Genomic DNA, 22,420 nt, shown 5'->3' with positions numbered 1-22,420 from the left:
GATGGGAATTTCTCGAATTGCCTTCATGGATCAACACAAATGAAAGGGATCCAGAGGAAAGAGCAACAGACGGACCCGCTGTTAGTGCAGTCCTGATTTTTGTATGTAAAATGCATCTCTGGCAACTACCGCTCTTAACAGCAGGGGCATGAGGTTGGCCCTGAGTTGTTGCCCGTTTTGCGCTTGGGTTTTGTTCCTCGAGTTGGAAGAACTCCCGAGGACGCTTGACAGCAGCATCTCCTTCGAGCCGAGCAACCAGAACCTGGTGCAAGTCGAGATCGGCGGACAATCAAGCCGCCTTGCCCTGGAATCAAGCAACGGCTCAACGGCAGCGGCTGTTTCCGCCGAGGCTGCAGCTGAAAGGCCCGGCTTCATACTCCGTACTCCGAGAGTCTCTCTTTTTGTCTGGAGTCAACAATGTTTCCACAGTCGCCAATGGACTGCACTGCAACTCTGCAGCTATGTTTCTGGCGCTTCGGCGACCCTCAGCCGTCCCCCAGCAAACCCCAATGGATTTTGGACGGAGCTTTCCTTTCTGACACCGAACCCCCTTCCCCCGGCTCGGAAGTGTTGAAGACAAGCACCTGCCGCCCGGGCAGAGCCCCGCCCGGAGGGAATGGAAGCTGGGGACAACGGATCCATGGATGCTCGGCACCTTGAAGAGTTTGGGGTGCACATCATTCCAAGCATGGCAACTTCTGGTAAGGGGACAAGCCGGATGCAGAAACGTAACTGGCCCAAGGTTCGCCGGCGCCTTGGGCCGTGCGTTCCATGCTCTGGGTTTGCTCCGGGGCATTACGTAGTGCATCCAGCAGGACATTGAGGCCCAACCCATGAACACCGTCAGCTGCTAGTTTCAGTCTTGTTAGATCATGGGAACAGCAACCTAGCAGACGGAGACACCTGCAGAATAGACACAAGCATCTTGAACGGTGACCGCTGTGCAGACATGCAAACAAAGGGTGTCCTATGGATGGAATGGATTCTCTGTGAAGCGCCATCAAGTCTCAGCAGGTCGCAGCAGGTCTCCATCCTGGACTTTGTTCTGTGATGCGTGGCGTGTCAGCCAAGGCGTGTTCCTCGCCTTCCGTGGCATTGTGGAATCGTCCCCTGGCGCCGTGTAACCCCCTCCGGGGCCCCCTGGCCCCCTAGTCAGGCTCACCACCCCTCGCTACAGTGGGCGACCCCAACCCATCGGACTTGGCTCCTGCTCCTGAGGTGCTTCCTGCTCCTGGCCTTGTGCCCGCCATCCATCATTAGGTGTCTGCGCGCATCCTCTCCTCGCCCAAAAAATCGAGGGTGGTATTCGGTCCCCGAAGCACGCCTTCCTTTACTTACAACGTATACGGCCCATAATCGGCAAAGACAACAATGCTCCCATAAGCCCCGGCGGCTTTGATGCTTTACACTAGTTCGGCCCCTGCACGGCGTCCTTGGCCACCACTCGAACCTTTTTTTTCCACGGCATCAACCAAACACAACTCGTCCATCGCATCATCCTCTCCGAAATCCTTGTCGCTCTCCCCCTCTTTTTTTCCCAGAGCGAAAGCGCCAGCGAAAACCCAACCACTCCGCTTCCAAAAGGTGTGCCTCCGGTCCGCACCCGACTATCCCCCCCTGACGCTTCCGGCGAGGCCGCCGACTCCGACTCTGGTAATTTTTGTCCCGCTTGCAGCACCACCAGAACAACCCCTCGCTTCTCCAAAGTGCTCCCGCAGCTGTCCCTTCAACAAGACGAGCTCGAGCCCCCTCCCCTCGTGGCAGATTCTGGTCATGCGACAGGACTAAACCTCTGTTGCCAGTATCGCCTCGACAAGCTTGTTCAGGGGCGAGACCTGGCAAAGAACATAGGAGAAAGGGGTTGACTTCCCACCAGCACCAGCACGAGCCCCAACACTCGGCTCGCAGTGGGAAAGCAACATCAGACACAGGGCCATCAACATCTAAGAAGCCGCCAACATGGCATATAACGGGCCGTACGGCGGAGGAACCGGCCCCCAGCGCCCGCCTCCTCAGCGACAGTACCCTCCCGGACCTCTGGGACCTCCGGGACCAGGAGGCCCGCCTCAGCAGTACAACGGTCCCCCGCCCCCGCAGCAGTACGATCAGGGCTATGGCTACGACGATGGCTACGGCAATGGCTACGGCGACGGCTATGACCCGGCCTACGATCAGGGATATGGAGGCCCAGGGCCATACGATGACAGAGGTTACGGACCCCAAGATTACTATGACCCCGGTCCGAACGGCCCGCCTGGTCCTCCCATGCCTCAAGGCGGAGGCGGACCTATGCCGCCCGGCCGAGGAGGTCCGTATCCTCCCCGCGGTGGCGGCTATCCGCAGGGACCCGGTGGCCCTCCCGGCCCCGGCGGTCGGGGTTACCCACCTCCGGGTCGCGGCGGTCCACCGGGCCCTCTTGCGCGCTCGGCCACCATGGATCCTGGCAGTGAGTCGCGCGACTTGTTGTCATATGTTCTAACGATATATGCTAAACGTTTTGTCCAGTGAATCGACCTCCTCCAAATCCAAACCAAGGGTTTGGCGGCCCGTTCCCCTCGTTCCCCGGCGCCCAGCGAAAGACGGATCTTGAACAGGAACAAGAGATTGTGGCACAGATGGAAGGCATGGATATTCGCGGCCAGAGACCTGGTCCGCCTCGGGGGCCTCCCAATGGTCCGCTACCGCCGCGGGGACCACCGATGCGCAACCCTCCTCCCAACGGCTATGGGGGTCCCGGAGGTCCCGGAGGTCCAGGAGGCCCTGGAGGCCCTGGTCCTATGGGTCCTCCGCGTGGTCCTCCTGGGCCATACCGTCAAGGCCCAGGTCCCCAGGACTATCCTGGCCCCGATCCAAGGCGGGGCCCTCCTCCTCCTGACCAGCAGGGATACGGCCCGAACGGCGGCTATCCTCCCGAGGAGAACTTCGGCCCTCCCGCTAGGAGCATGACAATGCCGGCAAGAGACCCGATGAACATGCCTCCTCCCCCCGTTCCTGGCCAGCTCATGCGCCATGATACCGCCCCTTACAACGGTCCCATCGGTCGCAACATGCCTCCAAGGCCAGCCACCGCTCAGGGCATGCGCCAACCCCCGCCAAGGGTTTACCCCCCGAATGGACCGCCTGGTCAAGAAGGGCCGCCGCCGCCACACGAAGCTCAATCGGCCCCTCCCCAGGAACGCCGGTCATCTATCGATAACTTCTACGATTACTACAGCCAGAACGACAGCTACCCGTCCGAGAATCCCCCGTCGGCGGCATCCGAGCTGCCCGATTTTGACTCCCTGTCAAAACATCGGCCGAGAAACTCGTTCGACCAGCACATGCAAGCCGCTGCCCCGCCGGCAGAGCACGCCCAGCGCGGCCCGGGTAGGTACCCCGAGGTCAGCAGAGCCAAGTCGCAGCCGAACCTGCGCAACTCGGAGACTGCCGTCTTTGAAATGGCTGGCGACATCCCCCCTGTGCCTACGCTGCCGCAGCAGCAAGGACAGAATGGCCCACCAAATGGGAATCCCAACAATCCTTCTCAGCCTTACCCTGGACAGGCCGGCCCGGACGGTCATCCGAGACCCGGCTTGCCTGCCGGACCAGCGCCATACCGACCCGGAATGCGATCCCCACCGCCGGGGCCTCTCCCAGGCGTTCCCGGTTCAAACCCTGACAGTCTCCCCTCACACCCGGCACCCGTCCGCCCTGGACTCATGCCTGGCTCGCTTGTTAACCTCAACGACCGCCCTCCCCCGGTCCGGAACTACAGCGGCGGCGGCGCCCCCATGGCCGGCGGTGGTCCTGGCCCAGGTGGCGGCTATCCACCTCAACCCGGCCCTTCCCCTGGGCCTCAACAACAACAGCCGCCAATGCCTGGTGGCCCACCGGCCGGTCCTGCGCAGCCACCTCCCGAAGCCCCTGTGACAATCGAAGAACTCGAACACCTCCGCGCCGTCGTCAAGAACGACCCCAACGACCAAGCCACCGCGCTCCGCCTGGCAAAACGCCTCGTCGAAGCCGCCGACGTGCTCGTCCCCAACCTCCCCGACCCGAAAGCCCGTGCCCGGTCCCGCGAGCGCTACCTCGTCGACGCGCACAAGATCTTGCGCAAGCTGGAAAAGGCGAGCAACCCCGACGCCATGTTCTACCTTGCCGACTGCTTGGGCAGGGGCTTGTTTGGCAACGAACCCGACCACGCGCACGCGTTTTCGCTGTACCAGTCCGCCGCGAAGTTGGGGCACGCGGCGGCGGCGTATCGGACGGCCGTGTGCTGCGAGATTGGAAATGACGAGGGCGGCGGTACAAGGAAGGATCCGCTCAAGGCCATGCAGTGGTATAAGCGCGCAGCGACGCTGGGAGACACGCCGGCGATGTACAAGGTTGGCATGATCTTGCTGAAGGGGTTGCTCGGCCAGCCGAAGAATCCGCGCGAGGCGATCAGTTGGCTGAAGAGGGCCGCGGAGCGCGCGACGGCAGAGAACCCGCACGCGCTCCACGAGTTGGCGCTGCTGTACGAGTCCGCCGAGCCGAACGACGTCATCATTCGCGACGAGGCATACGCCTTCCAGTTGTTCAAGCAGGCGGCCGAGCTGGGGTACAAGTTCAGCCAGTTCCGGCTCGGATGCTGCTACGAGTACGGATTGCTTGGATGTCCGATCGATCCGAGGCTGTCCATCATGTGGTACAGCCGTGCGGCGATGCAGGAGGAGCATCAGAGCGAGCTAGCGCTGTCGGGTTGGTACCTGACGGGCAGCGAGGGCGTGCTGCAGCAAAGTGATACCGAGGCGTACCTCTGGGCAAGGAAGGCAGCCATGGCCGGGCTCAGTAAGGCGGAGTATGCTATGGGCTACTTTACTGAGGTGGGCATTGGCGTGCCGGCGGACTTGGAGGCCGCAAAGAGGTGGTATTGGAGGGCAGCTGGTGAGTTTTTCCGTCTTTCTCATTTTGTCTTCTTTCCTTTTCCTTCTTTCTCTTCATGCACCGACACCTGACTAACAAACCCCCTCAGCCCAGGACTTCCCCAAAGCTAGAGAGCGCCTCGAGGAGCTCAAGCGCTCCGGCAAGACAGGTCCACGCACCCGCGAGAGGATATCCCGTAGCAAGGTCGGGAAGCAACAGGAGGGTGAATGTTTGGTTATGTAATGGCCTGCCGACAGGCTTGGCCACGGGGTCAGCCATGAGAGCTTGGCATATACTTAGGAGCTGGGAGTTTGGACACAGGGGGGAGGCATGGGGAAGGAAAACAAAACTCTTGGAAAAGGCGATAGAACTATTTGTTTGGTAATATGTTGATGATTTTGGCCATGTAGCTCGGGCAGGATACCGGGTGAATGATATCAGATGATGGTCGGGAGACAAATTTAATATTGACGAGGAGAATGCGGAAAACTATTAACCCCTTTGTCATTCTGTTTTGACAGCATGCTCAGTGGTTTTCCTGTCAAAGATTAAACATAACCTTGCACGTATCGTTCCAATACACTCCACGTCGTAAGGGCAGTCTCACAGGTCATCCAAGAGGCCATAGGACATGGGAGTTACTCAAACAAGCTTGTTTAACAACTAGATACAGAACATCCTACACAGACAAAAGCAACCAACCATCCATCCATTACACCAAGACCTCCCAGCACCCCAGAACCAACCCAACCACTTCAGCCGCGACCAGCATGCCCCAAACCACGAATCCGCGACACGCACAAGCCCACTCCGCGACAGCCAGCACACTCAACCCCGCGACGGGCGGCGGTCATGCTTGTGCCGGGGATCGGCAGCCTTGGTCGGCCGAGAGACACCGCCGGAAAGCGCCTCAACAAAGAACCCTGCAAGGAGCAGGGACGCGAAAAAGGCAATCACGACGAGTGCCTCGGTGTGTTTCTTGTCGTGAACACGCCCCGGCCACCGCAGCCGGAGGGGCCACTTCTCCCGCGGCGGGGTTGCGGATGCTGATGCAGATGGTGGGACAGGTGCTGAAGTTACTGTTTTGCTGGCTGCCTTCTTCCGCTTGTTCATGCCCTTCTTGTTCTGTTTTCGCCTGTTCTCATCCCGGTCATCATCCCTCTCAGGAACAAGGCCCGCGATTTCCGTCGTCCCAGCCCGGCCCGAACCAACCTCCTCATGTCCTGCTGACCCGATTAATCCCTGCTCTCCAATATTCTCATTATTGCCCTTCACAGACCCAGCACCCATCTCATCCACGGCGCCGTCCGCGCCATCCGCGACGCATCGTACATCAGCTCCATCCCGTCCCGTCCTCCCACCACCCTCCTCAACATCCCCCCTCCTCAGCTCAGACTCACCAGAACCCTACTCCCGTGACCTTTTGTTCTGGTTCTTGTTGTTATTTCGGCGCGCCGCGCTGCTCCCAAGAACACTTCCGCCCCCGGAAGTGTCACCTCCATGGGGAGCGCTAGCACCGCCGCCGTCCTGACCACCAGCGCTGTCGTTGCCTGAACCGCGGCCATCGAGGCCAAAGACATCCCGCACGTCAGGCCGATTCTGCCGGACACCAATCACAAACCCGGGTCCTCCACCGCATGCGCCACGGCGACGTTGAGGAGGAATGTGAAGTGAACCGCCTGCATTGGCCCGGTAACTGCCACGACGGTTCTGGGTGTCGTGTGTTTGCTCGAGTTGCGTAGTGTTCGTGGTGCGAGCATCATTCCTGGAGTTGTTATTGTCTCCGCCGGTAACCTGCGGGGCTGACGTGGTCATGGTGGTGACAGTCTCTGCAATCTTGTCGGCCGTGGCAGAGGGTTTCGTCTCGTGGTGAACAGGAGATGACTTGCGAGACCTTGCACCATGGTTGCCCTTCCGCTTGAACTTGCGATTTTCGTTGTTGGCTCCAGTATCGGACTGCTTGGTGTCCAGCTTCACAGACGCCGGAATGCTGTCCTTGGTCTTGCTCTCCTCGGACTTGCTTGCATCAGGTTTGGTCGCGTCATCCGTGCCGGGATCCGGCTTGACAGCATTGACAGGCTTAGCCTTGCTCTTCTTGTTCTTGAACCACTTGTTGTGCTTCCACCTCTTGTTGCTGCCTGTGGTCCTGTCCGTGTCGTCGGCAACGCTCTGGCTGTCTTTGGGCGTGTCAACACCCGTGTTGTCACCAACTGCCTGGGTCACATTGGCCTCGTTGTTGGCTTTCTGGCTAGCCTTGTCCTCAGTTTTGTCGTGGCTCTCATGACCAGCACCGTGCAACTCCTAAGTCACGGCGCGGTCGGCAGTCGTTGGAGTCGGACCATTGTCAGCAGCTGACACACGGTCAGGCACAGGATCGTGAAAGGGGTCATCGAACTTGGGTTCGGCCTCCTTGCCCTTCCCTTTGCGCTTTGACCCGCGCTTGTTCTTGACGTTCTTAACGTCCTTGGCTTTGGTGTCCTTGATATCCTTGCCGTTGTCCTTGTGCTGCTGATGGCCAGTGTCATCCTTTGTCTCACTGGCCGAGGTGTAGAAAGGGTCGTCTTGATGCCACGAAGCTGAGTGAGACTGGTCCTGACGCTCAGAGGATGTCTCTGCCTGGTGGTCAGGTTGACTCTCACGAGGCACCCTTTGCCTCAAGGGGGTTGCATCGTAGAGGTTGTCCCAAGGAATAGACTCGCGACCGAGAGTGACGGAGGAAGGGGTCTTTGGTGTCGTGGGGACAGCCTTGAGAGTGGCTGGGGCAGTGGCCTGCTTGGGAGTGGTCGGCACATCACTCTGCTGGGGAACAAGCTTTGGCTCAGAAGCTTGAACAGCCGGATCAGGACCGTACTGCCAAGTGCAATCGCCATTAGCGACAACCTTGATTGCAGTGGCCAGCACGCCAGACTTTGCAGAATGCTGCGCATCCTTGTTCCGGTCGTGCTTGTGCTTGTTGTGCTTCTTGCCCTTGCGCTTATCTCCACCAGCAAACGGCGCTGGTTCAGATGTCCCCACCGGTACTGGCTGGGATGTCCCCATCGGTGCTGGTTGAAATGTCCCCATTGGCGCGCCATACCCAGGAGCAAGCGGTGGCGGCTGCGTGCCCATATGAACAGGCGGGCCCATGGGGATCGGAGTCCTGTAGCCATGTCCCTGCCAACCCTCCATCGGGAACATCATGAACGGGGGTGGCAGTGGCGGAGGAGGAGGCATATGGTACCCGTGGGGAGGGTACCAAGGGCCTGCAGCACCTCCCATCTGCTGTCGATACGGTTGGGGCTGCGCTTGCGGGTACAGTCGCGGAGGGGATGGGCGTTTGTTCCCTGGGCCGAACTTCGGAGGGCGCGAGAATCCATTGCTGCTGTGGCTGCTCCGGCGTTCACCACCACCCATCCAGGGTAGGCGGTTATTTTGGTGCCGAGGACGACGCCGAATCACCGTGCCCGTGAAATCCGGGTCCAGCCTCACATCTCCCGAGTTCCGGCTGGAGGCGGTGTTGTCCAGCTGCCATCCGAACGCATTCTCCTCAGTGGCTTGCTCGGCACCATCCGCGTTCTCAGCAGCAGTTGTCGCGGATTCAGGATCAGGCTTCTCCGCGACCTGAGTGGGTGTCAGGGAAGCCACCTCACCACTCTCAGCCACAGGAGCAGGAGAGGGACCAGCAGGAGATGAGACCAGCACTGCAGTCACCGGTGTATCGGTGCTTGAGTCTGTCAAGACAGCCGGGGACCCCCCGGTGGGTGTATCAGCGGGGCCACTTGCAGGTGCGTCCGACGACGTACCATCAGCAGGTACAAAATCTCCAAACGTGATGCGGCGAATAGGGCTGCTCACGGGGATCGCGCCGTTGGCAGGAAACAGTATCTTGGCTTGTCCCTCCGTCATGGTGGGAAGGCGAACCCGAATAGCTGTGCCGGTGCCGGTGCCGGTGGTTGTGCTTCCGGCAATGGACACGGACCCTTTGGTCTCGTCATCAAACACAGCCTCGTCGGACGGAGGCTTGGTTTGCAGGGGCGAGTATTGCTCATCTTCGGCGCGACCGACGTTGGCGCTCTTGTCGCCGTCCTCACGCGCGACAACAGGAGCTGGAGTAACCTCAGTGATCTCAGTGATGCGAGGCCCCTGAAACTCGTGAGTTGGTGGAGAAATAGGCGGTACCGGCAGAGGATGAGCAGGGAACGTCTCATGCACGTTCAGAACTTGAGCTTGGAAGACTTGCGGCTCTTGATGTGGCGAGTAAACGCTGGGTTGATAATGTCCAGGAGCCACCATTTGAGGCTGAGGGAACATCGGCGGTGGCATGGGATAAGGCATTCCAGACCAGCCACTTTGGGGGAACGGGCCACCCCAGGGCGGCGGGACTGGACCAGACGACGATCCCATGAAACTGGTCTGGTATGATGGCACATACTGCTGGCCTGGCATCGAATGAGCGATGCCTTGGGTTCCGGGATATTGAGGGGTCGTGAACCGCTGCATCCTTGAAGGGCTTTGCTGAGTCTGCCTGGCTGGAGACATGCGACTTGGTCGGCAGGGCGTACCAAGAGACTGGAAGGCCTGCACACGGCTGGCATAGCCGGCGCGGCCATTGCCTTTCCAACCTGGGCTTCCGCTACTGATCGAAAGCTGACTCACATCACTCCCACGGCGAGCCTTGAGCTCGCGGATAAGGTGCCTGGAGAATGCCGCATAGGTGACCGTTGCGCTTGTCAACATGGGATGATTGGCCTTCTCGGGGTCTGATTTCGCTCCAATGACAGCGGCAGGAGGAGCATCGGGGTTCCCAAAACGAAGAAGAGCGAAATGGTAACTGCCATTCGACTTTTTGATATCACAGAACTGCACATAACCCCATTTCGAGAAGTAATTAATCAGGGCCTTCTCAGCATCCGCGACGGTGTCAGGCACAGTGATCTGCGAAATGTGGATGGTGCGTGTTGCCTTCTCACAGCGATCGCAGTGGCAAATCTGGTAGGTCCCGTGAGAAGCACCCGCCGTGTTGTGTCGCGAGTTTTGACAGACGCGACGATGTTGAGGTGGGGTGACCTGGGTCGTGGGCCGCTGGACAGCAAAGTTGTCTGGCTTGTAAGCAGGACCAGACAGAGAGGTGGTGTCAAATGCGACCGGGATATGCTGAGGCCAGGGTAGAAGATGATACGGGTCCGGGTAATAGATGCCAGCGTCGAGAGGCACAGGCTGGTGTCCAATCTGCGCGATGTTGACAGTGGCCTTCTTCTTGCCAGTCCTCGTTTCCTCGAGATAATCCTCGAATGAAAATTTGGGGCGGCTGTTCTTGTCATAGTTGGTGCCATTACCGATGACAATGGCAGCGTTGGCCTGGTACACGAAGGGTTTCTTGGAAACTTCAGACTTGGGCACGGAGAAGGGATCAGCCGATAACGAGGTCGAAAGACGACAGGGGCGGTCATGAAGAGGCAGACCTGCCAGAGCGCTGGCAGACTCCCAGGTGTCAGAGATAGCGTTGTCTTTGGAAGGAGTTAACACAAGGAAGCAAGATTGATGCAAAGTAAGTGTGATACATACCATCCCTGGAACAAGTGGGCGTCGGAAGCTGGACATCCTTAATGTCGGCTTCCTCGTTGCGAGTAGCATGGCAAAGAACATCGAGGGTAGATGCGTCCCCATTCTTGTACTCATTGTGCCACTTGCCCAAAGTGTGGCGCAGAATGGTGAGGGCCCGAACGCTGCATCCATCCAGGTTCTTCCAGTCCTCTGCTGACATGAGCGTGAGGATATCACTCTTCTGGTTCCAAGCGCGGAGCTTGGCTTGGTTGTTGATGTTGGTGCACCAGGCATAAGCCCAATCGATAATCTCGTTGACGTAGTCGGGATCCATGTGAATCGGGGTGACTTGGGCCTCGTTCTCATCACACAGCAGATGAAGGAGACGCCAGAGGTTCCAAGCACCTCGGGTCCACAGATCGACAGGATCGAAGTACTTGTAAAGGTCCTCCCAGATCACTGGACGGACAATTGACTTGGCCTTGTCGCCATGGAGGCAGCGAATAAGGGTGCTTGCTTCGAGAAGCTGGTCATCGGGCCACAAATAGTGGCGACGAGGGGGGACATTCAGCATTCCGTACGTCCGGGGCTTCTTCACTCCTCCATGAATCGAGAAGATGCAAGGAGCGTCGGCAGGCATTCCCCAATAGAAGCCCATGTGAGGCTGGGGCATCTTGACCTCGTTGGCAGCAGTGCCAAAGCTCCAGTCGATGGCTGACTTGGCCGGAAGAGGAGCCTCCTTAATAGCCCTTTCCTCCATCGTGATTCGCTTGACTGCTCCAGACAAGTTAGAAATGTCCCGAGATCGGATTTCGTGCTGAGAGTATTGGATGGAATCACAAGAAGGCACCTGGGGATACTCACCTTGGTTGTTGAATGCAACAATTGCAAGCGTAAGGGTGGGTGTCCACAGAAGTGATCTTGGTGACTGTTAAAAAATAATGTCAACGATTAGGCTCGGAGAGGATGAAAAAAAATGAATTTTAGACCGGAGACTCACGCTCAACAAGAAAGGAAATCAACTTCCAAGTTCAGAAACTCTCAGTGTCATGCTCTGAAGTGTGCGAAACAGGCCGATCTGAACAATCGGCAGATGTTAGGATCGACTATTGAGGTGACCATGAAATGGAGGCAATGATGAGATGAAGATGACAATGAGAAGGTGGTGTTGAGAAGGTGGCAATGAGATGACGGCCACGACGAGATGAAGGTGATGATGTGATGAAGGCGATGATGGGATGAAAGTGGTGATGATGAGAAGGTGGTGATGAGAAGAAGGTTACGATGGGATGAAATGAAGCCGATGAAGAAATGGTCCAATACATACCAACCTAACGACGAGCCGGAAAGCCAACGTCAAAGAAGCTGAAGTAAAGAGTTGGGGTCAGTAGGTCGTCAAGAAATCGGTGGCAGCGAAAACATCAAGGTAAGTCGGCCAAAGCTCAACGCGAGTCGCGGGTCGGCTGGAGCTCAAAGTAAGTCTGCCAGAACATAAGCCGCAGGTCGGTCAAAACATCAAGACAGTCAGGAAGTCAATGTGAGTCGGTCAAACCTCATCACGAGTCGCGGGTAGACCCCCAACATCAACGTGATCCGCCGGAACTCAATGCGAGTCGGCAAAAAGATTGACACAAGGTCGGGGTTCGTCTCGCAAACGCAAGGCTCGGTCTCCGCAGCAACAACGATGACGAACTTACCGTCGGGTTGGAAGTGGCTTCTCGCGAGAGGAGAACGATGACTTGGTGAGACTAAAAAGTGAAGGAGGTTAGAAAAAGATCATCTCGTATGAGACCGGCGAGGAAAGGAATCAGGCTGGAGGAAAGCTTACAAGTTTCTGTGTGCTGAACGGTGTGGGAGTTGGTTGTTTGTTGTGGAAGAGGGGAAAAAAACTCTTTGTCGTGAGGTGCGAAGTTTGTTTGGGGGAAAATGTGTGTAGTCGTGGGTTGTGGAAAAGAAGAAAACCTAAGTTCTCAGGCTTCCAGGTCAGACAAAGGGACGACCTTACTGGACGGGGAAATGTTTTCACGATGGAGGGAAAAGGGGACGATGTCCGGAAGGTGGTCAAAGCTTTGTCTGAGAATATGGGGATGGTGAAGAAAACATGCAAAGGCAGGACAGTGGTGAAGAACACCTTGACCAAAGGATCTCCAAATGGATTGGGAGAGGGGAATGACAGTAGGAAAAGGGGTCTGATGAGATCGTGCAAGCAGACCAGGTGTGACCAGGCAGTGATGTCAATCTGACGAGTTGTTGAGAGGGTCAGGGGGATGTAAACAAATAAACATACCAACCTCAGTCCGGCGTTTGCCTTGACCCTGAGCAGGGTCAGATGGCAAAGTGGGTAAGGCGCTCAGGCAGACAAGAAGTATGTTAGGTTTGATGATCTGAGCTGGAACATGGAGCGGTGCGTCGTTCGAGACCCATGCATCAAAGTGATGAAGATGGCGGATGGTGAGGATGATCAAGACCACCTCTAAATGCAGTCTTGGTCAGCCGCCTGTGAGCAATGTCCGGATGCCGCTTCCATATTGTTGGAATATCCCATCTTAACAGTCGCGAATATTCCCGCGATTATCTTCTTTCACGATTCTCTTTCTCCGCGACTCTTGTTTTCTGTGACTCTTTCAATCCACGACTCTTGATTTCCGCGATTTTGGAGGTTGCAGGATGTCAAAGGTCTTGTACATAATATCTTTAGCCAGGGGTGAAGTCGAAGTCCCAGCATGATTGCATAAGTTGCATATAAGAGGTCTTTGGTGACGTGAAGAGCCGTGATTATTGAAGACAAAGAAAGTCTCTTGCCATCAAAGGCAAGTTTAAATGATATTTTTGATAACAGTACAGAGAGTAGAGAAGCCGTGTAAGGCAGATTGTGACCCGTTTTGCTGGTTCCTCAAAGCCATGTTGTCCCGATTGGGTAGATTGCACGAAAGTCCATTTATTTCGGCAAGGCGTTGATCATCTTGAGAATCTCAGACTCATTCTCACTGGCAACGACTTTGCCGTTGTTCCAGTCAACAACCTGTAACTGGGGTTAGCGGGCGTTTACATGAACCAATGCTGACAAGGTGATGCATACTATGACAATGCAAGCACCCGCTCAAATCACGATCCGCAAAGAAAACCAACCACGATACAAAGCGGTATAAGGCAGCATCACAAAAATAGAAAGGCAGCAAGGATTGCATAATGGGAAAGGAAATCGGGCTGAACATACCACAGGCCGTCGGAAGTTCTCGACATTCTCCTTGAACTTCTTCATGGCCTCAGCCTCATCGTTGGCGCCAGTAACGACTGAAGGGATTCCCTGACGACCGACATAGCCTAAGATGGTCTGCAGCTGGTCGGGAGTTGGGGGGGCCTCAGTGATGTCGAGCTGGAACTCAGAACGGCCGGACGAGTTGGCGGCGGAGGATTCTGCGGCAGCCTCAGAAGCCTTGCGCAAAGCGGCGACCACTCTCGCCGAGGCCGGAGAGCTGGCCTTGTGGAAGAGGGTGATGATGTCAAGGGGTTTGTGCTGTTGAGGGGAGGTTAGATGAGAGCCATGGTTACGTCTGAAAGGCAAGAAGGATGCATCGTGTCGGGAATGAATGGGTGAAGAGGATGGTTCGAAAGCAGGAGATAAAGTGTCAGAGTAAGAAAGTGGGAGAGTGTAAGAAAGGAGGAAAGAAAGAAAGTAGGAAAGAAAGAAAGTAGGAAAGAAAAAAAGTAGGAAAGAAAAAAAGTAGGAGAACAGGAAAGGAACAGTGTTGTAAGAAAGTGAGAAAGCAAGAAAGTGGGAGAGTAAGAAAGTCGGCGATTAGGAATGAAGTTTTAAAGGGGGAACGCACGGAAGCAGGAAAATGAAAGAGTGGGAGAGTAAGTTGGAGATCATTAAAGACAGGCGGGAAGTCGGAAAGCAGAAAAGTGAGAAGGTAGGAGAGTAAGGAAGTAAGAAAGTGGGAGAGTAGGAAGATGGGAAAGCAAAAAAATAGGAGAGTGTCACGGTCATGGTGAAAGTCTTAGACGGGCGCTGACAGCCCAGTCCACGCTCCACCTTTTGACATGATAATGCAGTGATCACTCGCACCCACTCCCGCGACAGAGAGCAAGAAAACAACAAGTGGGACAGTATGGAAGTAGGAAAGTGAGGAAGTAGTAGGAAGGTAGGAAAGAGAGAAAGATGGAGAGTCAGAACGTAGGAGAGAATGTGGAAGAGCAAGAAAGTTAGAGAGAAAGTGTTAGGGTAGAAAGGTGAGAGAGTAAGAAAGTGAAAGAAGGTAATACAGTAGAAGAATTAAAGTAAAAGAGCGAGAGAATGAGAAGGTAGGAGAGTTAGAGAATGGGCAAGTGAGAAAGTAAGAAGTGGGTGAAGAGGAAAACAGATAAGTGAGAGAGTTTGAGCGTGGGAAAATGGGGAAGAGAAGAGCAGGAGAGTAAAAAAGAAAAAAAATAGAAAGTAAGAAATACAGTCAAATTTTGAGATAATGACAGAGAGAAAGGGTATGAGAATGTGGGATTAAGAAAGTTTGGGAGTGAGATAGTAAAAGAGTGAGAGAGTTGGAGAGCAGCAAACGGGGAGATCGAGAGTGGGGTGGAGGGAAAGCTGAGAGTGAAGTACTTACGAATCGAAGCATCTTGGTCAGTGGTGTTATTCTGAACCAAGAAAAACAAAATAACTTCTCCGCTGGGGTTCCGAGTTACTGGTGACCTTTGCACGCGAAGATTCACGTTGTGAAGTCTGGATGGAGTGGTGATGGAGATGGTGAAGAAAGATCGAGGTGAGGACGCCAAGAACGAGTGAGGTTACTGCATCGGCGGAATCTTCCGAGTTTGTGGGTTTGCAGGTGCTTCCTGGTTGGTTGCAAGGAGGGGAAGAAGGCTTGGCAGCAGCAGGGATTTATTTCCCTGGTTTGTGGTCCGTGCGTGAGAGTGGGTCCAACCTGGGCGCCTGGACATTGCTTCAAGCCGACTTCAGGAAAGAGCGTTTTGCCTCTACGACACAGCTAACACCTGCCAGTTTGATGTTGGTACGGCCGGTTTCAAAGGCATTCACCTTTTTCCTTTCTTCTTCACATCCCGGATTTAGCTGAATCAGGTAAATTTCATGACATACGGAGGACCTAGTGATTCTCCTGATTCAACCCGCTCCTCCGCGCTCCACCAGTTCCTGCTTCTTTTCCTTCGCCGTTCTTCCCCTCCCCTGGAAGTTGTTTCTCGTGTCACAAGATGATTCCCTTCAACGCAAGTTATGGTATTCGGTTCCACGTACAAACAAGTTTACTCTGAACAATGGTCTTCAGCATACCCGGCCTGCCCTTCAACAGTGCCCCGTTCTTCTTTGGAAGACCATCCAACGACCCGGCCACTGAAATCACGGTGACTTTAAATGCTGAGGATCACGTCCTTTTCCAAGTATAATCGGCGTCTTGATCACTTAAGTTAGCTACCCTCAACTTTGACTCTCAACAAGACTTACCAGGATGGATTCTAGGCTCTTCCATGCCCTCTCTCAACTGCTGTTTCTTCCTCCAGTCACACCCTGGAAACTTCTTGTCACGATCGTCCATGAGAGCCTCGAGCCCCGGAACCTGGTCCGGCGCAGTGACACTTGTCATCAACTGCGGTTCGCCAAGGGGCAGCTTGTCCCCACGATCAACCTGCCACAGATGGTAGACCTTCCCATAGAGCTTGATAACTTCTGACATCTCGGATGTTTCTGCCTCATCCCAGAGCGACTGAGGGACCAGAGCCGAGGGCTGAGGCATCACAAGCATGCCTGACTTGACCTCGAAGACGTGGCTGTGCCACAGGCGGCGTTCCTCCTGCGACAGAGACTGGTAGAGGTGAGGCTTGATCATGTACTCAATGCCAATGAGCCGGGCACCGGGCGACGGGCTGTCGTAGAGGAGGCACTGGCGCACGTCCTCAGTGAGGTGGCCACAATAATGATTCGCCTCGACCACTCGGCGCGGGTCCGAAGCATAGACGTGGAAGGCATTCAAGTGGCCGCAGATGCTCTTCAAAGGAGAGAAGTCTTGGGTCATGGCCGCACCGGTTTCAAGGAGGGTACTCTTTGCGCTGCGCTCCTCACCCTCAACCCTTCCTGCGGCATCTCGGTCTTTGGCATGAGAAACGGATGACATGGTAGGGACTAGTGCTTGTATTGCGAATGCTTGTTGGTACAAACAATTGGGACAAAATTGAGATAATGGATCATAGGGAGAATAAAGATGCGGATGAAGAAATTGTTTGGTCGTTGAGTTGAAGACTGAGCAATTGTTGACGTCATGAAGCGGCTAATCGACTGGCCCGCTTGGAGACGGAGGGGTGCCACGCCACCAACCGAGATCGGCAGGTCAGTGACGTGTAAGTCGCTTGTAAGTCGTCTCTCAAAACCCCCAAAACACCAAGACTCAGCTGTTGATATGCATCAAAGCATGCACCCATCTCTGACATGTCTTGGGACGAGGGAAGGATTTCTATGAATGATAGTGTTGCATTGATTATGCCTTTGAGCGTTGGCCAAGAAGCGAGGTTGGGGTGGCCATCAAGGTGCACGCTGAGTCCCCAGCGTCTCAGAGACTCGGTTGATCCTGCTCAAGACCGAGTTTATATAAAGGAACCAAGACACCTGCACCCTCCTGATTTGCTGTATCCGTCAGGTATCAGAGTTAGCGGTGCCTGATCTTGCCTCTCATAAATCGTCGTTCACCCAAATCTGGGAAGACCTAGAACCACCATGCGCCAACCCTTACCCCGAGAAGACCAATTCCACGTAAAACAAGCCGGGACATCATCCCCAGCGACACCATCCTCATCCTCACCTTCATTAATCAGCGTTCCTATAGATTTTACCATGGCACCTTTCGACAATGTCCTCGATGGAATAGAATCCGACACATTCCTTGACTCCTGCCGGACTCCCCTGTCTACCTCCTCAGACGACCCAGTCAGCGTCACCACTCAGAACATCCTCACCATCCACACGTCGCTGCTCTTCGACCCCAGATGCAAAGAATTCCTGGAGAATGTGTCCATTGAAATCGATACCCGGACTGGGACCGTCACCCATTTGTACCGACGCCCCAGCGCCGACCTCCATCCGGCAATTATGCGTCCAGTCGACATAGACCTCCGCGGAAAAGTTGTTCTTCCAGGCCTCGTCGACGCTCATACTCACATCCTTCTGCACTCTGACAGGTTGGTGCCTACTTCATAGCATTCACTCACGGACCATGGCTTACCCTGAGACACAGAGATCGCTTCCACACCCACCAGATGAGCGATGAATCCCATGTCGAGCGCATCGTCCGGGCTACCAACCACGCCCGCGCTGCCTTACTTGCCGGCTACACCACTTACCGAGACCTGGGCACCGAGGCCCTGGGATGCGCCGATGCCAGCCTGCGCGACTGCATCAACCGCGGCCTGATTCCCGGTCCACGCCTGTTCGTTGCCACAGAAGCCTTGGCTTCCACCGGCGGCTACGAATTGCGCACGGAAAACCGCTTGGCTCGTGCCGGCTGTTCACCTCTCGTCCCGATCCTCCCCCGCGTTTCCGATGCTGCCGATGGTGTCAATGGCGTTACTGCCGCCGTGCGCAGGCGGGTTGCTGACGGCGCCGATGTCATCAAGATCTATGCCGACTACCGCCGGCAGGCTATGCGCTTCCCAGCCGACGTTCCGGGTCCGGGAGGCACCTTGCTGTTTCCGCCTGACCGGAAGCCGAGAAATCCAGTGACGCCACTATTTTCGCCCGCCGAACTGGATGCGATCGTGGCGGAGGCCAAGAGAGCCGGACTTCCTGTGGCAGCTCACGCCGGAGAGGCGAGCACGGCGCTCATGGCCGTCCGTGCTGGGGTGACCACTGTCGAGCATATATTTGAGGACTCGGACGGGGTGATGACGGAGCTGATCCAGGAGATGGAAGCCCGCAAGACCATTTGGGTACCCACGCTGGCGACGGGCGAGGTGTACTTTGACCAAGCCAAGTATGAGCGATGCAAAGCTGCCGTCAAAAACGCCTTCGACCGCGGTGTGCGCATTGCCGCGGGTGGTGACACCGGAGTGTTCGACCACGGCCGGAACGCCAGAGAGGTGGAGATCCTGGTAGAGGCCGGAATTCCCCTCGCCGACGCCCTCGTTTCTGCCACGGTCATGGGCTGGCTGGCTTGCGGAGGGGACGCCTGTGGATATCGCTTTGGCTGGCTGTGTCCGGGCAACCGGGCCGACATCATCGCGCTTGATACCGATCCCCGCACCGACCCCAAGGCGCTGAGGAAGGTCAGCTTCGTCATGAAGGACGGTCGCGTGTGGAAGATGGACGGCCGGCCGGCGGGGATAAATTCCCTGGACAAGTGGGAGAATGATGCGGGAGGCGTGGGCAAAAAGGAGGTTGCCACTGGGCATGTGTTCCGTCCATAATGGCGCGGATTCACTCGGGGTGGTACAATGGGAATCGTGCTGGATAGAGCCTCTCCTGGCTTGTACATGGGATTGGGTATGGCTACTTGATAATTGGGGTTCTTGGGGGTCTCTGTTATTTGATACCCTGTAGATATTGAGCGTCATAGCGTTGCTCCTTTTCCTCTTCAAATATATATCGACGCAGCTGCAGAGGCAGGGTAAGCGTCCGATATCCGGCTTTAGGAGCCAGTGAATTTCTCCGCAGAGCACATGGCCATGGAGCTTGAAAAGACCATGTGAGATCCCTATACTCCCGAAAATTGATGGCAAACTGACCTCCCAGACCACCCTCACCTGATATCTCAGGCGGGTACGTGATCCGCTCGGCGTCGCTCTCCTCCAGCGACATCCTCTCCATCCCACCACCTTCAACCGCACTATTTCCTCACTTACAATGGTGGTCATTCCCCATACAACGTCACCTCCCGAAGATCACTGACTGGACCAGATCATCTTCTCATTCCCGCCCCTCATCCCTCTTGGTACTGTAGGTGACAAGGCGCAAAGTCCACGGAATGAGAGTGGACTGCGGGATGAGAGGAGTGGGATATGTACATTTGCCGGGAACAAGAGAGTGGTTGAAGGGGATGGGGAGAGGGTTGTGAAGGCGACGGCAGTTAGTCAAGAATTGTATTGATAGACCCAGAGGTGGGTTCTGGACGGCGAAGTTGGAGTTGGATATCCAGATTGGTCGGTGGGATATGCCGTTGAGCTTTGAGTTCCTGGCGATTGACGCTACCCGGAGGCATCGACGGTAGGGAATGGTTGATGGAAAGTGTACACCCCCCTGCTTTTCCCTACAAGTGCACCTTATACCTTGGTTCCCGTGGTCGTGGTTCGAGTCACGGTTGTTGTCGTCTGTCTGTTTGTCTCAAACGGAACTGCGGCAATAGTCTCATGCGACGCCGACACATTGCATTATGGACGGAAAACTTTTCTAAATTTTAGGTAATCTACATATTTACCTCCAAATAGTTTATAATTATCAAAGTAATTAATTATATGGAATGCTGGAGTACCTGAGTTATCGGGCGCGTTTGTCTCGCTGAAGACAACCTGACTTGCTGCAACACTTGCTGCAGTCATCAGATGGGGGTATTTTGTTTTTTTTCTTGCGCAACCGCATGCTGAAACACTTATCTCAGCACCAGAATATCCCGAAGCAAGTCAAGCACAATGCGGAGCAAATATTAACACACTGCACCTCGCACAGAATTCGGTCGGTACATCAGCAACATGTCGTTCCCGGTGCCCGAAGAATTCCTGAACTACACAGTAGGCAGGTACCGCGGCAACAACACCATTGCCGTGGCTATCTGGGCAACTCAGCCCGGCGGCGCACGGCTGTCGGTCGGAGCTGACCCTCCAACCCAGTCGGCCCATCCTGACGGGTCGGGGGGGCCTGTGTCGATGCGCCGGTGTGGTCTGAGAGGGAGAGGGGTGTATTGATAGTAAGTACCCGACCACCATCTTCCCCCCGTTCACTTGGTTCTCTCATCACCCGTTGTTTGCCATCACTTGCCGACGGGTATCGGGGGTGTCGCTGGACCCCGGACGTTTTGGAGATCGGGCTTAGTGATGATGAGCAAACAAACATCGCTAACATCTTACGAGAGGCAGTTCCCATGATGTGGTTCATGGGTAATGCAGGCTGTGTATTGTGTATCATCCGTACCTGCATCGAGAATGCGGCAAGGGAGAAATCCCATCCAGGAACAGGTATAGTTTTTGGGAAACTGGATGGTCAGTTGACCACCTGATGACCAACTTCTGTCACATTCCATTCCCATCGTCACGGTTCCTTTCACCAACAAACCCAGCGCATCCATGGGACCCAGAGTTCTGGGACTGCCCGTGGGACTGGGGTTTGTGATGTGGCTGAGGCGCCTGACCATTTTCCATTCCATTTTTTCCCTCTCAGCCCAAGCCGTGTCGTCATGTTGTCATACACTCCCCAGGGTTTCTTCGCTTCCAAGTTCTGGGGAAGTGTGACGAGAGCTGACGATGGAAATGCCGAAGAAACCGGCCGGGGTGCAAAGATGGCGTGGTTCCAGACCAGGGGGTTCTCAGCCCAGAGTTGACCAGCGGTCAGGCTCGGTGACAGAGTTCGGTCAAGCCAGGAACACGATCGCCCAGAACCCCGGATGAGGCAAAACGCCACATTATCTGGGGGCAGTGGTGAGTCGCCGTTCCTACAGGTCCCAAGGTTGGGGGTCGGACAATGGGGCGAAAAAAGAGATCCCAGGAACACCAACCAGACAATGATCAGGCGACCTTGGAGGAAGTGCATCATGATGAGACTTCCATACATAGGACAGGATCGTCGTGCTGGATTCATCTCTTCCGGTTGTCGTGCCCCCAAAATGTCTCATTACCAAACAATCTCTTGTTGCTGACCAAGCTGAGGTTCGCTGCAAAGCTAAATGCAACCTCTCAACCTAGTGAACTGTCAAGTTAGCGTCCCGGCAACAGAGCCGCACCGCTACTTTGTACATCTTTGTTGGGACTGGCACTTCGGCGAGGCCTTGGACGTGCACCGCCGGGGCTGAGGAAATCTGGACTTCAGCTTCCACCAGTTGTTGATCGAAACCATCTGCGTGCATACAGTGGATGCCGTCAGAAAAGCCAACAATCTGACACTTGCTATCCTGGGCATCCTCTTCATCCCTCTGCAAGCTGCTCATCGAATCTAGAAGTCCTGGGATCGTCAATCATCACCACCAAGTTTCAGTTTTTTTTGTTGAGGTTGGTTGATCGTCCGTCCCTCCGTCCGTTTTACAACATCGTAATTTCCCAAACCCACGCGTGACCCCTCTTCCTCCACCATCACCGTCTCTCTCACCCAACCTTTCTGCGCGGGGAGGAACACCTTATGGAAACCGTATATCCAAGAAGGGAAAAGTCTCGCTGCAGGGGATGAGCAAAAAAAGAGAAACAAAAAAGGCTCGTCCTGGGGGCCAGAGCCACGTGCAAAGCGACAAAGCACCCCGGTTTCCAGGCTTGGCAAGGCTGGGGTTTCTTGATGTGGGGCCGATTGCCGATCGGATTCGCTCGATTGGGAAATCCCGTTGCATCCAAAGTTCCCATTTTTGGCCTCATTGAGGGTTAGGGTAGCGTACAATCTCCCGAGATCTCGCGACGCTAGCTCACTTGAGCTTGGAACGTTGAGTGAGAAGTTGGTTCTTTGGACAGAGGGAGAAAGAGAGGGGGCAATGTGGTGGTGAGCATGCATTTCCAAGCCTGTCCTGGCCTATGGCGAATGTGGGTAGGGCTGGGTCAGGCTGAGTTGGTTGACTCAAACACACCATGAAGCAAGTTGTCGGATGTCAAAGACTCTCAATCACCTAGGGCAGTACAAATGCTCCAGAGAACATATGTACATCGACGGCATAGTACGACTGTGGTTGACATATGGGGGGTGTAAGCTGAGGGTGATTGGTCTGATGCAGGGAAGAGAGTCATGGAGGTTTGGACCTGGGGAAAGAGGAGTTCAAAAAGCGGGGCGAGATGTCGAAGGTGAGGGGGGAGGAGACAACAGAGATAACAAACTAGTGAGTGGGAGGCG

General features: G+C 55.4%; 6 protein-coding genes across 6 annotated transcripts; 3 read left to right on the top strand and 3 right to left on the bottom strand.

Moving 5' to 3' along the window:
• Positions 1 to 718: 718 nt before the first annotated feature.
• Positions 719 to 1,865, top strand: VTJ04DRAFT_7538 (uncharacterized protein; the record flags this gene model as incomplete). Its single annotated transcript, XM_069365876.1, has 2 exons — positions 719 to 742; positions 1,413 to 1,865. The coding sequence occupies 2 exons, from the start codon at positions 719 to 721 to the stop codon at positions 1,863 to 1,865; spliced, it is 477 nt and encodes a 158-aa protein (XP_069216867.1).
• A 94-nt stretch (positions 1,866 to 1,959) lies between these two features.
• On the top strand, positions 1,960 to 5,127 carry VTJ04DRAFT_7537 (uncharacterized protein; the record flags this gene model as incomplete). The annotated part of the gene is made up of 3 exons (XM_069365875.1): positions 1,960 to 2,446; positions 2,506 to 4,905; positions 4,994 to 5,127. The coding sequence occupies 3 exons, from the start codon at positions 1,960 to 1,962 to the stop codon at positions 5,125 to 5,127; spliced, it is 3,021 nt and encodes a 1,006-aa protein (XP_069216866.1).
• A 28-nt stretch (positions 5,128 to 5,155) lies between these two features.
• Positions 5,156 to 13,310, bottom strand: VTJ04DRAFT_7536 (uncharacterized protein; the record flags this gene model as incomplete). The annotated part of the gene is made up of 12 exons (XM_069365874.1): positions 5,156 to 5,254; positions 5,779 to 6,291; positions 6,358 to 7,137; positions 7,195 to 10,370; positions 10,429 to 11,181; positions 11,272 to 11,335; positions 11,735 to 11,772; positions 11,855 to 11,888; positions 12,105 to 12,155; positions 12,236 to 12,369; positions 12,695 to 12,722; positions 13,245 to 13,310. 12 exons carry the CDS (start codon positions 13,308 to 13,310, stop codon positions 5,156 to 5,158), a joined length of 5,736 nt encoding a protein of 1,911 aa, XP_069216865.1.
• A 35-nt stretch (positions 13,311 to 13,345) lies between these two features.
• VTJ04DRAFT_7535 (uncharacterized protein) lies at positions 13,346 to 15,023 on the bottom strand (the record flags this gene model as incomplete). Its single annotated transcript, XM_069365873.1, has 3 exons — positions 13,346 to 13,429; positions 13,625 to 13,924; positions 15,012 to 15,023. The coding sequence occupies 3 exons, from the start codon at positions 15,021 to 15,023 to the stop codon at positions 13,346 to 13,348; spliced, it is 396 nt and encodes a 131-aa protein (XP_069216864.1).
• Positions 15,024 to 15,785: 762 nt separating this feature from the next.
• Positions 15,786 to 16,532, bottom strand: VTJ04DRAFT_7534 (uncharacterized protein; the record flags this gene model as incomplete). The annotated part of the gene is made up of 2 exons (XM_069365872.1): positions 15,786 to 15,814; positions 15,866 to 16,532. 2 exons carry the CDS (start codon positions 16,530 to 16,532, stop codon positions 15,786 to 15,788), a joined length of 696 nt encoding a protein of 231 aa, XP_069216863.1.
• Positions 16,533 to 17,245: 713 nt separating this feature from the next.
• VTJ04DRAFT_7533 (uncharacterized protein) lies at positions 17,246 to 18,813 on the top strand (the record flags this gene model as incomplete). The annotated part of the gene is made up of 2 exons (XM_069365871.1): positions 17,246 to 17,589; positions 17,646 to 18,813. 2 exons carry the CDS (start codon positions 17,246 to 17,248, stop codon positions 18,811 to 18,813), a joined length of 1,512 nt encoding a protein of 503 aa, XP_069216862.1.
• Positions 18,814 to 22,420: the final 3,607 nt, after the last annotated feature.

The sequence above is a fragment of the Mycothermus thermophilus genome (assembly GCF_041956435.1).
Source record: "Mycothermus thermophilus strain CBS 625.91 unplaced genomic scaffold VTJ04scaffold_5, whole genome shotgun sequence".
Taxonomy (NCBI): domain Eukaryota; kingdom Fungi; phylum Ascomycota; class Sordariomycetes; order Sordariales; family Chaetomiaceae; genus Mycothermus; species Mycothermus thermophilus.
Note: the sequence above shows the minus strand (reverse complement) of the source record. Positions and strands in the feature narration are given on the sequence as shown.